This window comes from Melanostigma gelatinosum (assembly GCF_949748355.1).
Source record: "Melanostigma gelatinosum genome assembly, chromosome: 13".
NCBI classification, from domain to species: domain Eukaryota; kingdom Metazoa; phylum Chordata; class Actinopteri; order Perciformes; family Zoarcidae; genus Melanostigma; species Melanostigma gelatinosum.
Window position 1 is genome coordinate 15,728,104 of NC_136646.1, and position 16,700 is coordinate 15,744,803.

A 16,700-nucleotide genomic window follows, 5' to 3' on the forward strand; every position below is an offset into this window, starting at 1 on the left:
ATAATGTTGCAGGTTGTGGATGTGCCCCACATAAGATTATGTCGGATCATTTTTCTGGTGTAATTCCCTTTCTAAATATGTTCAGGAAAGACCTTGTCCAGACTACAACACACTTCCTCCTGAGCGATGAATATGCCTGTGATTTTAACACTCTCTAAAGTAGTGTGTATATACTGTCTCTATAGTGACAGTCACTGAGATACACCAGGGGTGTTTCTGAGCTTTTACAAGTGGTAACAAGAGGACAGATGCCACATTTCCACGAGTCATATGTTGTATGTGTTATCCGTTCATGCTGAGGTCTGGATCATGGAATATGTCTGCTTCCTAAAATCATGTGTTTTCTGTGCTGACAAATTGTTTCTTTTTGTATTCATCCAGCTGATCCGAAGGTCAAGCGGACCGGCCTGTTGTTAATAAGCTGGTTCAGGGGAATTCGCCAGAGAGACGTCATCAGCATCATTGACGGGGAGCTCTCTGGCCAATGCTGGCTGTCAATTCCTTTCAAACAGTTCACCCGGCACGAACTGGGCAGCCGCAATCGCCTTTAGCTGAACGTTATTCCAGAGGTTCCAGGCATTTAGGTGTACAATGCTGAAGTCCAGAGGGTATTTTTGAAAGGAAGCTGGAACTAAAAGATACACAGTTGTCATGTAGCATTTTCACTCCAAGCTGGAGCTTTGTGGCGGTCTCATTGGCTAATGTGGAAAATGCCCCGAGGCAGCACCCACTTCCTATGTAGAACCAAATCAAATCGGCTCACTGCCTCACTGCGGACGTGTCTGATCAATAGATCCCTCGACTGCGTTTCATGCTGGCAGAATGCAGCTGTGGATGGAAACTGACTAAATTTGCTGACAGATGTGTCATACTGCAGCAGACACACGTTCACCTCTGATAGAAACATATTGATCACGTCGACTGTATTTTGTGCATATTTATGCTGGATTAGAGGCACGGGTGTTCACACAATGTTTACTGAAAGAGATTGGGAGAAGACAACGAGGCGTTCTTCCCATCGCTGTCACTGAAAATGACTTCCAGCGGAACCGACTGATATCGCATCTCTTGGAGTGAGTCAGTTTGGTGAATTACAGTAAATGATGGTGTGAGCTCTGACAGCGAGCATCCTGGAATTTGGGCCGCAGCTCCAAATTAGAGTCAGCGAAAACAGCAGAGCGGGCTTCCAGACGTTACACATTCTGGGTCATTCGCTGAAACGGATTTGTTTGTTTACAATCAATGCATCAACTTCAAGATTTTTTTTATATATTTTTTTTCCATTTTTATTGAAAAAAGGACCGAAACTGTTTTAAAACAACTGCAATATCAATACACAGTATTTGCATAATAATTTACGAAAGATGTTTAAAAAAAAAAAAAAAAACTGTACAGTCTCTGGTTTGTGCAGGAAGGCAGGAAGACTCTTGTAGAAAAATAAAGACCCAAGACAGGAGAAGTGTGTCAGTGTGAGAACAGATGAAATGTTTTAATTCTAATTTCCTCAGCAGAGAAGCAGTGCAGTGTTCTGCTTCCACTGATCTAAGCGCGAGTGTGCCACAATGAGAGTTAAGAAACATTGAAGGTCTTTCTTGTGTAAGACTGAAGTCAAGTGTTGTGTGACTGAAATATTTATCAGCAGACTTGATCTATAAAAAGAAAGAGTCCGTTCAGTAATAACAAATAACTGCACAAGACCCCCCCAGTGGTTAAGTATGAAGGTTAACCATGGCTACCATGTGTCCGAATTCTGCATGTCCGCCACGCCAAGAACGCTCAACTTATTCAATGTTTCAACAGCTAACCGTTGTTCGATGAGGATAAAGTCTGGTTTCAAATCAACATCAACTAACAGACGAGTGCCGGTTGTTGTCTCTTATATGTATGTACACATTTGGCTTTAAGTTAATCAAACAGTCTCCGCTGTTGTGTGGAGAACATTTTCTGGAGAGGAAAAAAATAAAAGTACATTTAAAGATTTGGAAAACACATCGACAGAATCATGCTCGTCTACATCTAGAAATAACAACATAGGCTGCATCTGCAATCCTCAAAACGGATACTTTAAAAGACAAATAATACATTTTGGCTCCTCAGGTTTCCCTTCTAATCATAGAATATGTAACTTAGCAGCACTTATCAACATTCATAACCTTGGCTCAGGGTTGAATTTACTGTCACGTTCTACCACTGACCTGTATTGCACATAAGAAAACGAAGACCTGCAAGAAGTGGCAGTATACTGCACAGTGAATCACCTCTTAAATACCTCTTCTTCCTGTGACATCTATTGCAGTGTGTGCTCAGAGAGCCTACACTAGGACTGAGACTTGATTTTTTGTTAAGGCACACGTTGCAAGAGATGCTATACTTGGACGAGATGACGGGCCGAGGAGCATAGTGTGCTTTAGCTGCGAGGCATCCCTTTCCTGCGTCACGCCATGAGAGCAACACCAAGACCACCATGCTGAAGAGGACCGTAAATATACTTTGCTAAGAGACCAGCTCATTAGCTAACAGTAACCTTTGTGCAGGTGGTTTGATGCTTTAAATGTTTTAGTCGCCTTTAAAACAAGATTCCTGGATTTAAAATGACTAGAAATTTGTAAATTTGGGTTGACATTTGAAGGTCAATTTCAAAGTTTTACGTTAAAATCCTCTTATTTTTAAATATATTTTTAATTATTTTAGCCAGACATAAACTTATGTGACGTTTCGTTTAGGTCACACACTGAAAAAGACACATTATAACCAAGAGGCCTCTGACCCATATTATCCTTCTAGATCTACTGCATGCAACCAGTTCATTCTTCACCCCTTTCACCATAACATATAACGTGTGTGGATTCCCATGGTGTCTTCTGCGTAAGCTTCTGCAAAGAGAACTTCATACTCAAATCACAGCCTTTTACAAACCGTCATGCATTATAAAGAACAGCCATCGGGACCAAATTCATTAGCTTTAACATGCCCTGTGGTCGTTTTTAACTCTTCTTTATAACTGCAGTCATATTTCTGATTCTGCTGTCAAAGGCCTTGATTCCAAAGGCAAAGAGTCCAGATTGCATTCAGGGTCTGAAACCACATCTGTGTTTGTGTGCTCGAGTGCGCAGACCTCAACACCCCTCATCTCCCTGTTGTCCTCCACGTCAAACTCCTCCTCCATCTCAACTTTTTCCAGAGCCACCTCGTTCTCGTAGCAAAAGGAGTTCCTCGAGCTGGAGGCGTTGGACTTCCTCTCGGCTAGTTCCCTGGCACTGCAGTCGGGTGTGCTGGGAACCTCGTACGTGTTTTCAAAGCGAGAGTAGTCCACTTTGTAGTAGTTCTTTTCTGCAAAGAGCACTGGCTCGAAGCGGCAGCCCCAGAGGATCTCGCTGGCCACGTAGGAGCTCCGACACTGAGTGGTCATGGCTGTAGCCTCCACCATGCCCTCCAGAATCACTACGATCTCAAACTCTGTTGTCTCCAACTCCTGTTTGCTCATCTCATAGAAAGGGCTGTCCTCGTCAATCTCATGCACAATGGTGATTGGAGACACCAGGAAGATTCTGTCAATTCCACTATCGAAGCCTACGTCAATGTCTACCTGATCCAGAGGAATAAACTCTCCCTCGGCGGTGGTGCGGGACTTGAGGAGCTGGGCCCGGACGTGGGCCTCCACCAGGTGACTCTTCCTGAGGTTCCCCACGCGCCACATCAGGCAAAGTTTACCGTCCCTCATGGCCACTGTGGCGTAATGGCTGAACACCAGGGTCTCATTTCTCTTTTTGGGCTTGGCCATCTTGGCCATGACAGCACCGATGATGAAAGCGTCAATGATGCAGCCCACAATGCTTTGGAAGACGACCACAAAGACAGCAATGGGGCACTCCTCCGTCACATAGCGATAACCATAGCCAATAGTGGTTTGGGTCTCCACTGAGAACAAGAAGGCAGCGGTGAAGCTGTCCACATTGGAAACACACATCTGAGTCTCGTTCTCTAAGTCCCCGTAACAGAGCGCCACCACCCAGAAGACAAAGCCGAAAAACAACCACGACAGCAGGAAAGAGAGGCAGAATATGAGCAGCATCCAGCGCCAGCGGACGTCCACGCAGGTGGTGAAGATATCGGCCAGGTACCGCTGGCCTTTCTCGCTCATATTGACAAACTGCACATTGCAGTGGCCATCCTTCCTGACAAAGCGGCTCTGGTGTTTGCGCTCTGTGTGCACCTTGTTGACTTTGCCGTTCCCGTAACCGTTCGGGACGGCAATAGTGGCCAGCTTCATGCCGTCTTCCTCAGAGGACACAATGCTGTAACGGTGGCTTCGCACACTCCCCATTACTTCCGCCTGGGAGGGCCGGGCCGGTTCTGCTTTGGAAAACAGTCTCAGTTTTTGGTAGAAGCGTTGGAGAAACAGTTTTGAAGAATCTCGGGGACAAACTCAAGCAGAAACTATTGGCAACAGGACTAGATCCTGCAGAGGACAGGAACAGTGGAGAGTGGGCCCGTGCTTCTGCAGGCAGGCGTGCTGTGCACCTTCGGTGAGGGCAGGTCACTCCTATCTGACGGCTGCTTTGGACCTCATCAGTGAAATGGGCTGTAGAAATTACAGATAGAGAGAAAAACTGTTTTAAAGTAATTAGCAGGAACCGGAGCAAAGATCAGTGTATTTGTGTGTGTGTGTGTGTGGTTACCTGCAGCCTAAATAATGCAGCGTACACTCAAAGGTAGCAGCGCTATTCTTGCATACACAGACAATATACAAACAGGGTACGCAGTGCAGTCACAGAGCACAGGGAATGCATTGTACGTGCATTATTAGTAGATTCAAAAATATTAATCAAGCTCTTAGATTGCTGACAAAGTGGGAAAGGATGTTTACCCTGATTAATATAAGTATTAATTAGGCAGGTCAGTCCATGGGGAGCTGAGTCAAATTACGGATCAAGTTCATGTTAATCCAGGCAGCCACTGGAACACAGATACAAGTAGCAGCTGTGTGCAGATGTGTCTCTATCTCTGCAGTGTGAAAGCAATGTTACAACATGTTGCACGCATTTAAAAAACATACAGCATCTACCGGTACACTAACTATTACATTAATTATATTTAATGTCAGTTATCAAGTGCACAGTTTCAATAAATCCACAACTACAGTTTTCACCACTACATCACGGAACACGGTTTAATGAACCTTGCCTGCATTTCAGAGAGGATGGGTATCTTTCTGTGAAACCCACAGTAACCTTGCATCATATGTAATAGAGCAACAAGGGCAGCTCAATTAGAAAAGCTGTTGACTTGTGTGTGGCATGAGAGGTCCATTAAAATGCACCACAGGCAAGAGGCCATGGTCAGCCAGACATGCTCTGCTCGTGCCAAAATAACTCCCTACCTCCACTTTTGAAACATCTAAGGGACAATTGTGTCAAAGTGGAAAATATCTATAAAGTCTAAAGGGACATTTTTTATTTTTATTTAGTTTTGCAGCACAGATGTCAGAAAAGGAAACTTTCTGTTAAAATAAGTCTTTTTTTTAATCCGTCGTCTAATTTTGTGTGCGTTAAACTCTTCTGAAAGTGATCGAAAGTCATTTGCGATAAGATATGCAGGAGGAGGTCTTAAATCCCCTGCATCATCTTTCTTTTGCTCAACTAATGAAGTCACTGCTGGGGCGAGAAGAAATAGCAATCTGTCACGCACACTATTGGGAATATGGGGCTCCATTCATTCACAGCTCAAATGATGCCAAATATGTTCAGTGGATTCAGTGATTTGAATTGCTACTTAACATACTGTTAATTGCTTTTAACAAATTACATTTTCCGTCAACTTTTTGTTGAAGTATTTTTTATTCAATTGTGGCACCAAAACAAGACAAACACAAAAGCCTATTGCACATTAGACTACATCACTGGAGAGAAGTAATGAGCAACACGTCCAACAGAGGGAGGGCATTTGAGTGATTTTTCTAAAGCAGCCTGCAGTAAACAGTGCATACATTTTTGACACAGGTGACCCCCCCCCCTCCCCCCCAGTGCGAATTAAATCTGTGTTCATGCTATGACACTGAGGTCATTAAAGCTCCCTCTCTCTTACTTTCATTGCAACTGAGATCGTTGTCACTGAGCTTATCTGCTCCCTATATCACATATTACCGCAGGTTGGTACATGGTGCCAGACCAAGGCTTCCAGAGGCTGCACAACCTGCGATTGTTTGTTTTGCATGTGTTCTCAATTAGAGCCAACAGCTGAGGCAGATGGAAACTGGTTACATAAAGCTGCTCTCTGTTTTTACAACACCAATCAATAACGATGGCGAATCATTCAGCAGACAGAATGTTCTGTTCTGAGCTTCTGCAACACCAATCATTTTGAAATAACAATTAGATGTTATGATTGTAATATATTCAAGAAAAAATAAAATGATTACAACAAAAAATAATATGTTTTACTCTACAGGATCATGATTATAAAATTCAGTTCATGCAGATATCACGAGCTACAGAGTTGAGTTTACATTACAGATCATCCAGTCTACATCCTGCAATCTCCAATGGCAGAAAAATGCATTGTCTAATAATAAAAATAAGTAGCCTATAATAAAATAATAATCATCATCATTTCACGGTATTTCACACTGTTAATCACAGTACATGTTTTCGCATTCATACAGGGGCACTGATCAGTAATTGCAGTGTAGCTCTTACTGCACATCACACTCCTAATACATTTTTCGCGCTTATTACACCTACCTGTTGGTTCTTGCGGCGCAAGTCTGTCGTTTTCTTGTTGTAATAAGTCCCATATGCGCCAGATATGCCCACTGCTGCACTTTAATTTGTGCTTCTCTTTTATTATATTCACTTAGCTTCCCGTCTGTCGCTGCAATGTCTGCCATAACCCTCTCCAGCAATACTGAAGAAGATGTTTTGTCGTTGCAAAGACAGACTTTAAAAGCACGTGTGCTTAAACCCGCCCCCTGTGGCTGCGATGGCCAATAGAAATCTGCAGCGCCTGTTCGAGGGTCTGAGCCCAGATGGAAGATACGTCATCCGTCAGAGTGGAGGCCTTATCGCAAAGGGACGATGACAATATGACGTTGTAACAGGAAATACGAATCAATGTGAGTGCAACGGATCTCCAGATAATCTACAAAACTGCATGTGATATATGAAATTAGTCAAACTATTATATGTCGTTTTTGTCCTTTTCTGTTAAATAGTGAAGCAGATGTACAGAGTGGTGCGGAGTACGCTTACTGTGTGTGGGAAATCTGTGACTTTCCAAACATATCCACCACTTCTGGTTTGATTTTGCACCCAATGATCATAAGGTGGCAGTGTATAACTGCAAAGAGGATAAACACACAAGCGCTGGCATCAAATTATGTCATTGAGGAATTTTATAATTATTTGCCGATTATAATTGAATGTAGTACCCTGATCATTCTGTTTTCATATTTATTTATTTGATATACTTCCCATTTACAAATATACAGTATATTTTATATTATCCCTGGTTTGTAATATTTTGCATTTCTATGGAGAAGTGTACCTTTTTGTTGTAATTTGAAATGTTTGTTTTGAGCAGCACCTGAACCTCTCAGGTCCTTTTTCTTCTATGTGAATGAAGTGTCCAGGTGTCAATTTGTTATTGGCCAATCAGAGATGGGTATATTAGCCGACTGTGTTCTGTGAGGGGGTGGGACTAACGAGAGCAACAAACAGACAGTCATTACGTGCGAGTTGTAAATTCTGTACAATCTCTTCATTGACTGTTGTTCATCAAAATTAAGAGCTTTAAATCATTGTGCAAAAGATTCAAATGTGAAAACGAGCTGTGTGTGTCAGATGATGTCACGCCCGATGCTGCAGCAGAGGTGCAGAATGGCGCGCGACTGCATTGCCAGGAACCTGCGCTTTGCACACACACAGAGCCTCAGGCCGGTTCCACCGCCGGACAGTTTACCGAGTTCCAAGGAACAGTGAGTACAGACAATGTGTGAATAGTTTGTGAGTACCAAACTGAAAAACCTGAGTATTATTTTTGTTTTACTTTCTTTCGGTCACCAGGACATTTTAGAGGTGTGAATCACCTGGTTTCAGTATGAATAATATTTGTTATTGCATTCAAGCATTGTAATTGGATGTTGACTGCGTATTGCGATACATGTTGGAAAATAAGGCTTACAGTGTCATGGCATATGTGAGTTTTATACTTGCAATAACAGTAAAGCTCAACAATAAGCGAACTTGGCCCCTCTTGCACCCTAGCACCCGTTATATGGCCACATCTGACACGTCCGAAGTTTATATGTTCGTAAACCTCACCAATTCACCTCCCGTTCAAAGGGATCATCAGATGTTACATTTAAGAGGTATTCAAAGTTAAGTCTGCAACAAACCTGGAATTAAGTGGGTGAGCTACACAAGGACGACTTTATTTGTCTGACATTTTATAGCAATGCATTGTATTCATCTAAAGAATTAAAACAGGTTATGAACAATGTATTGTAAGTCGCATATAAATATATTTCCAAGAGTACATCTTATCAAAGTGTCCATCACAAGTGCACCTTACTCTACAGATGGGTTTGCTGCATCACTTCCTCAGTGCCCTCGACCGGACATCCTCTCCTGTGAAACTCCTCTGCACTGATCAGGGGCACCGGCACCCTCGTGGTCACGTTGAACAGAGCATAGTCCACCTTGTAGTGCCTCTTGCCATGTTTCAACATTTCCTGAAAGCGCTGGCCCCAGCGGATGTCTGCTGGTGTGTATGAGGTTCGAGTCTGGTGGAGCATACCTGTAGAGTCGCCGGTGTAGGTGAAAGTCACCACCAGCTCAAAGTCGTCCCCCAGCAGGTCGTCGGGGCCCAGGCTGTAGAGGGGACTGCCCGGCTCCACCTTGTGGATGATGGTGGCCGGTGTGGCGAGGACGATGTCTCTGTTCTGGATGTGCAGGTCCTGGTATGACATCGCAATAGACCCCAGTGGCTGTTTCACATAGCGGACTAGCATGGCCCTGGCGACACCCTCCAGGATGTGATTTCCCCTGAAGTCCCCAAGTCGCCATGACAGACAAAGATTGCCGTCTCGCAGGTTGACCACTGCACATCTGCTGAAGCCAACCGTCTGAGCTCTTTTGCGTGCACATGCCATTTTAGCAACAACAATACCAATGATGATGGTATCAAGGAGGCAGCTGAACACATCTTGAACTGTCACCACAATAATGGCTACGATACAGTTCTCGGTCATCCCCCTGAAGCCATAGCCAATAGTCGCCTGGGTCTCCATTGAGAACATAAAGGCTCCGGTGAAGCCACGCACGTTCTCCACGCAGGGTGCGTTCTCGACGTCGCTAACGTCCCCGTGCACATGTGCAATGAGCCAAAAACAGAGACCGAAAAAGAGCCAAGAGAGAATGTAGGAGAGGAAAAAGACCAGGAACATCACCCTCCAGCGGATCTCCACTAGAGTAGTGAAGATGTCCAACAGGTACGGGCTCCAGTCTCCAGGGGCCTTCTGGAAAACCACAGGGAACCTGCCATCTTTCTGCATGTAGCGCAGCCACCTGCCCTTATTTTTACAGCCCATTGTGTGGACTGTCGTGTCGTAGGTATCGATGACGGCCTGCTCACCCCTCTCCATGCTGGGGCTGCCTTTCAGTTTCCTGTACAAAGACGAGCATGCAACAGAAGGTATGTTAGGCATGTAAGGATGACAGTTGTCTTGGCATGGACAGGAGTGACAGTATTGTACTCCTTACAAGTGACTGAAATGTAAAAGGCTCTCAGGCTTGTTTGTTGAGCTGAATCCTTCATGTTTGAGCAAGCAGCCGAGGTCGCTCCGTGCCTCGGGCGATCAGCAGCAGATGACTTGTGCAGTGCCCAGCTCTGGGTATGAAAAATGTTTCTCACTGGTTGATTATTTACCACAAGTTCCATTACAGTCTGGACACTGTACAAATGCGTTGTGCTAAAAGCTTTTCATATAAAACTGATGTCTGCATTATGACCGTGTAATCATGCAGAGGATTCAAAATGCTCGTGAAAGTATTTGAGCTAATACATCAATTACAATTGTCACTCCTAGTACCAATCGTGAACACAGTTGTAGAATTTATAAAGACAAATTGAAATTAATTTCATAATTCAACACACCATAAACTGAGCATTGTAATATACAATGTCAATACAACATGTTGCGAATATTTTCCATGATAACAATGATGGACAAGTCCGAAGGCTGTCCGTCATATTGACAGACTGGAACACTTGGTTTTGGGGAAATGGCTTTTGAGGGAGGCCATGAAGTGTTTATATATTCGGACGTTTATCCACAAGTCCGACGAAAGTATGCGTCGGTAAATCATGCAAAACCTCGGCCTCTATTTTGGTCCTCATGAGGGTAAATTATTATCCTCCAACCACCTCTAACAGCTTTCACCTCCAAATGTTTCCTCAAATGTCAAACTTTAACCACCTTCTTTTCAGTATCACATCAACACCAAAGCCAGCACACTGTTAACACTTTCTTCTTCTGTACTTCAGTAATCTGACAGCAGATTGAGTTGTCACTGATGTAATGCTCACTGTCAAGGTTATGTTTGAGCGCACAATGCCGAGTTGACTCGCTCACTGATCAATGTGGTTATTTTTAAGCCATGTCCTTCCCAGCAAGACGTCTGTCAGACTTTTATCGAGAGTTTTATTGCTTAATTGAGTCAGCTGAGAACACGTAGCTGATGTTTATCTCGGTTTATGACTGGTTTATCACGTCTAAAACTTGCAACAGTGCTAAGTCATTAAAACAAGGAGTTATCGGTAACACTTTATATGAAAACCATAAACTTATAATGCCTTATAATATGCTTATAGCGCTGTATACTTGTTGGTATTAGCACTCAAAAATGTTATTGTAGAAAGTCATAGAAAGTGTGACCTATATATCTCTTGCATTGACTGTTGATGCCTCAATAGGAGGAAAATACATGGAAAAACAGCAAGTTACCAAGTCAACATGCACTCATAAGTCATTGAAGTCTTCATAAGTCTCACAGGTTTCACCCAGTTAATTTCCACACAGCGACCACTGAGTCCACGGAGGAGGACGAGAACAGGTTACAGGACAGTGAGCAGGGACACTTCCCAAGAGGAGCTAATGTTGTGATGGTTCAGTGGATAGTGGTTCCACTGTTATTCTATTTGAGTCTGAATTACATTTTATGATTACTGCAGATTTACTGGATGTTTTCTTTCATATTTATGTTTATATACCTTGATATACCTCTCACTGGATGACCAGGAATTGTTTTGTGTTATATTTTGTTTGGCTATATGAGGGCAATGCTCATACCACTTCCAATAACTGCAGTTGATGTACTCAAACATGTTGATGTTTCCACATCGTTTATAAGAATTCACAAACATATCAAGCTGAGATATTTAAAAAGTAAAATAGTCACTTGTTCATGCTATACTGTATTTAATGATGTATCATTGTGTCATGACAATATTTAATATTTGCTGTTATATTTGTTTTTCAATGAGTTAATGTTTAATTATTGCAACTTGTGGTTAATTATTTTTCCTTCCGACTGGCTTGACCCTGTTAATAGAGTATTATTCTGTGGAGTTTTGTACCTACTCCAATACATTTGTAATTATTTTCTTAATTAAACTTAAAAGCTTCTTTTCAATTAGTCGAGTAAAATCTTTTTACCACAACTTTTACCTCATGAGATTTTGTGAAAACACAAAGTCAATTTGGTTTTCTCCTCTACATAGTTACTTGAAATCTTTATTTATGTCACAATTGTCATTTATTACTTTAAATAAATCTTAAGAAACAGTATGTTTAAATATTCAACTTACTTTCAAAGTAGAAATTGTAGTTTCGTCAGGTGTCTCATAAGCCCATCAGTTCTGCCGAGCATTAAACGATGTGTTGCCACAGTGGAAGTAAGCTCAGAGTGTCGGGGGCCGGCCTGGTCCTCAAGCAAAGTCACATTTTGTTCTGATATCACAGCAATCCCTTCCCTCTGAACCCTATTGGACAATCTGGAAGAATTTATGACCTATGGAATATTTTTAAAGGGTCCTTAACAAACCACCAAATGCCCTCTGTTTGCTTCTGGATGAGGAAATAGAAATAATTGGTCTGCCACAAAACGATAAAGGCAGAGAATTATTGATAGCATATGGATCATTTTGCAGCCATGTATATTTGAGTCATTTCTATTTGGATCTCCATGATTCATTAGACAGGAAGTTAACCTTTGCTCCATAAGGTGGAGACGCTGTCTTTGTCTCAGTTGTCCTCAATTTGGTTGTGATAAGACAAGAGCTATCACAGTTGAGCCACAAGGACACACTTAACTTTTAAACCACTTTTATTGCGGTCATAAGAGCATCCAAAGCTGTCACAAAGAGGTCAACAACATCAAAACAACCTTGTTGTGTCTTTAAAAATAGACCATGAACTGTGAATTCTGCCTCATTCATCACGTATTGGTTGCTTAAGATGAAGTGTGAAGACAGATAAGAGAAATTCCTCTGAGAGATAACCTGGAAAGAATAGTTCATCAGTCTGTCATTTACAGGCAGCAACTATAAAACGAGTGAGTGAAAACAGACAGAAGGAAAACAGCTTTACTTCCATACTGCAGTACATAAAGTGTAAAAGTACAGGACAGAAAAGTGATTTATTAATGCATGTGTCCTGCACCATGTGGCGCACAACATCCAACATTTAACTTAAAGAGATCCAGTGTGTGTGTGTGTGTGTGTGTGTGTGTGTGTGTGTATAGTCTGGAAATTGTATTTGGTTTATTTATGCCTGCTTCGGATTTGAAATTCGAAATGATCATCTTTTTTTTTAGTACCTTTTTAAACTGCTCTTACCCCACATGCATGATATTTTTTTCCAACACAAACGTATTAGCTATAAATCTGACTTTTAAGCAAATGTCACTCATCTATTTTATAGATATGTTAAATCGATATAATTGCAGATGACAACCCCATCATGTAACACTTATACAAAATAAATATGACAGTGCAATCTAACATGAAAGGAAATTCTAATTACTTTTATGCAATGTAATGAGTTCATGGGCCTTATTGTCAAATCAAATAAATAATTAAAAAACAGACAAAAGCCTGAATACGTCATCCAGCTGTCAAAACAAATGTTTGGATAATGGCGGTCCCGCCTCCATGACTGGGAGACATTCATGTTAACTCAGGTCTCCATTGTTGGCGGCCTCCGGTGACTCCAGCCACAGTCCCATTATAATACAGAATATCGTGACGAGCTATAATGCCAGTTATCGGTGTCTGCTGGCACGTAAACAGATGAGATTATTGCACTTGTGTTCTGACTGTTTACACAGGATCACTGAGCGATGCGCTGGACAGGCATGGTATTCTCCCTATTGTCTTGTGCATGTGCCTAATTGTAAACGTGTGGTTAAACGTCACAGTCGGGCCTATTTAAGTGCAACGTCAGGCTGAAACCTGAAGGGATGGAACACAGCTGGAAGTCAATCTGCAGTTATCAACCCCACGCAAAGTCTAACAGCCAGAAATGTTGAGATTTCTGACCCACAGCCTGTGGAAGGCAGTCGTCTTACTGACTCTACTAACGGCAGGTAAGTGTAATATATATTTCACAAGCCAATGTTTAGAGAGGCAGTAGAATGGCAGAAGTATTTCACAAATATTGTATCTCTAATTGCAGGTGGTGGATGTGCCAGCTGCACAAAACGCCGATGTCTGGCTCAAATATTGATTGACAAAGAATATCTATCTCAGCCACAAAATGAAAACTGCACCCACAAGATTGACGTGCCGCTCATTGAGTACCAGACTCTGTCAGTTGTAAGTATTGTTTCATACATTTTCTACTGCAAATTCCTATTTGTTTCTCTATTGTTGTTATTATTCCTAAGTCTTGTCGATGTCAACATGTTGAAGATGTTTTGAGACAATGAGTTGACACTCTGCATAACCACATTTGTTATCTTTTTATGAACAGGACACAAAGAATCTCCAGATCAAAAGTCGTATGCGAGCCACAATTGTAAGCTCCTAGATACTAACAAATGGGCAACAAAAAAAAACCGAGAGTATGTTTCAGTCACAATCATTTTGATTTGAAACCACAGGTGTGGACAGATCCTGAGTTGGCATGGAACATGTCAGTTTACAAATTTGAACATTTGACCCTGCCAGTGGATAAAATCTGGACCCCAGAACTCCGTGTCACAAATGGGTAAATTGCGTAACATAATCCAACGATCATCGCAAATTCAACTCATGGACTTCTTGATATTCATCTCCACACATCTGGTGTTTCTCACCTGTGTAGAATAAAAACAACTATGTCTCCCAACTCCCGTGATCTGCTGGTACACAGTAATGGCAAAGTGGAGCACACTGTGATCATGAATACAGTGGTGAACTGTGAAGTCAACCTGTTCAACTATCCCTTCGCTAGTGATGAATGTCCTGTTGCCATCCAAAGCTGGTCCGACCAAGGTGAGCTCAGCAATCCACTCATATACAATATATACAGTATTTTATCAAAGTCTTAGAGCAGATTGGGTGTTAAGTCATAATGTGTTAACTGGCTTCATTTCATAATTGCACACATCTGTGTTAATTCTTAAGAAGATATTGATTCATTTTCTTTTGGTTATGAATGGTTGTGGTGTTTTGGTTTTCTTATGGTTTGGTTATCTTTTTGTTTAATGCTTTTTAGATGATATTCCAGTTATTAGGGCATTGCCATAAAGTGCTACATTAGTTGCTGCTAGCTTAACACGCCAGAATCTCTGAACAAACTGTTGGAGGGCATGTTGCATTGTGGGTAAAGTAGGCGCCATGTTTGGATGTAAAAGATGATTTTGATTTTCTTTTTTCACGAGTCTGTCAATGTTCTGGGAGTGCAATGCTCTGTCAGTGGAGTGCTCTTTTAAAGACGCCTTTTCTTTCAGGATGTGGTACAGATCTGGTATTCGGTAAAGTAATCATGGTTGATGGGTCCCATGGAGATTGGACAACTGACAATGTGACCCTCATGAAAATAAGAAGTGACCGCAATTTCATCATGGTAAGTTTGTGAGCATGTACAGTAGTCATTTATACTTCAAATAATGATTCGCCAAATTCTTGCAATAGTGGTGTTAATCTAACGGTATTTAACTTTACGAAAAAAAACAGCATTTCGCCTGTTTGATTGCGACATAGTAATCAATAAATCTAAAATGAATCTGCAAGTATTTTGACATCAATAATCATCAAACGTTCCCTGATACCAGCTTCTCAGGTGTGAGGATTTGTTGCGTTTCTTTGTCAGCTGTGATAGTAGATGGTATATACTTGAGTTTTAGACTGTTGGCCGGACAAATTAAGTCATTTGAACATCTATGAGAACTTATAATGGACATGTTTCACTATTTTCTGCCATTTTGTGATAAAAAACTACAAATTGATTCATTGAGAAAACAATATGCACGAGACACTGGCAGACAATAAAGTATTCACCATTTTCCCGAATCACATACTTGTATTTAAGCCAGGAGTTCTAAAAACAATAAAATGCAGTTTCTATATTGTACCATGAAACTCTGTCTGCCATACTCCTCAGGTTGAATTGAGCATTAAATCTACCAACCCCTTCATAACACTAATGTTGCCCAGTTTGCTGATCGTCATAGCCGATGTGGTTAGCTTCGCTCTGCCGCTGGGAGGCGGTGAACGCAACTGTTTTAAGGTCACGCTGGTGCTCAGCTTGACCATGTTCCTCGTCATCCTCAACGATCAGCTCCCTGGAGACGGCCAGTGCAGCCCCATCATCCGTCAGTCAGCGTGTCACAAACACTCACAAACCAAATACATGAACGGCATCGCAGTTTGAGTCACTAACTGGCTCGTCTGTGCCGCAGGAATCCACTTCTCCGTTTGTCTGGTCCTCTTGGTGGTGACAATGTTGTTGTCCATGCTGCTGACAAAGATGGCCACAGATGGCGGCCTCCTTTTCAGCTGGTGCGAAGGGTCAGTCTCGGAAAACACAGGAAACAAGGACCTGAAGGAGGATGAGGGTGAGGAAGACTCGACTGTTAAACAACGACTGCGTCAACGTGTTGATTTTGAGAAGGGTATTTTGATGCGCACATCTTGATTTTAAACAAACAACAACAACTTGTATGACCTGTTCTGATTCATTCTGCTTCATTCCCTGCAGAAGCCAAAGCTGACATTAGTGCCATTCAGCTGAATGGCCCAGAAGACGACAGTCGAATGCTCAGAAAGGTGGTCAACTTCCTGGACGCTCTGGATGCCAAGACACTGGAAAGTGACAGATATCTGATGTTTGCCAACAAAGTGGACAGGACAATCTTCTGGCTCTACTTCAGTTTTGGCAGTGTATACTTTATTGCCATGATTTCTGTGATGGCAAGCTATAAATGTTCAGTTGACCATTTTGAGTTCTGGTACTAAACACAATAGAAACAGCTAAACTGAGCTGTTCAGATTTCCACATGCTAATCTTGGCACACATTTATTACACGTATTTAACCTCGCATTCTTTATATTGTGTCAAATACTGTGGTTCTCATTTGTACCTGTATAGTTCATCTGTAGATGTCTGATAAAGATGTGTGTGGGCATATTTCTGAAAATCAAATAAATAAATGAATTTA

General features: G+C 42.0%; 3 protein-coding genes across 3 annotated transcripts; 1 reads left to right on the top strand and 2 right to left on the bottom strand.

Annotated features, from left to right (window-relative positions):
• Window positions 1-1,327: 1,327 nt before the first annotated feature.
• Window positions 1,328-6,885, bottom strand: LOC306786829 (inward rectifier potassium channel 2-like). Its single transcript, XM_079281717.1, has 2 exons — window positions 6,741-6,885; window positions 1,328-4,582 (listed from the first exon to the last, which is right to left on the bottom strand). The coding sequence occupies exon 2, from the start codon at window positions 4,322-4,324 to the stop codon at window positions 3,008-3,010; it is 1,317 nt and encodes a 438-aa protein (XP_079137843.1). The 5' UTR covers window positions 4,325-4,582; window positions 6,741-6,885; the 3' UTR covers window positions 1,328-3,007.
• Window positions 6,886-8,569: 1,684 nt separating this feature from the next.
• Window positions 8,570-9,640, bottom strand: LOC306787410 (inward rectifier potassium channel 16-like; the record flags this gene model as incomplete). The annotated part of the gene is made up of 1 exon (XM_079282530.1): window positions 8,570-9,640. One exon carries the CDS (start codon window positions 9,638-9,640, stop codon window positions 8,570-8,572), a length of 1,071 nt encoding a protein of 356 aa, XP_079138656.1.
• Window positions 9,641-13,523: 3,883 nt separating this feature from the next.
• On the top strand, window positions 13,524-16,497 carry LOC306787411 (5-hydroxytryptamine receptor 3A-like; the record flags this gene model as incomplete). The annotated part of the gene is made up of 9 exons (XM_079282531.1): window positions 13,524-13,643; window positions 13,733-13,872; window positions 14,030-14,074; window positions 14,160-14,266; window positions 14,363-14,532; window positions 14,991-15,106; window positions 15,644-15,854; window positions 15,942-16,097; window positions 16,241-16,497. Exons 1-9 carry the CDS (start codon window positions 13,580-13,582, stop codon window positions 16,495-16,497), a joined length of 1,266 nt encoding a protein of 421 aa, XP_079138657.1. The 5' UTR covers window positions 13,524-13,579.
• Between the last annotated feature and the right edge of the window lie 203 nt (window positions 16,498-16,700).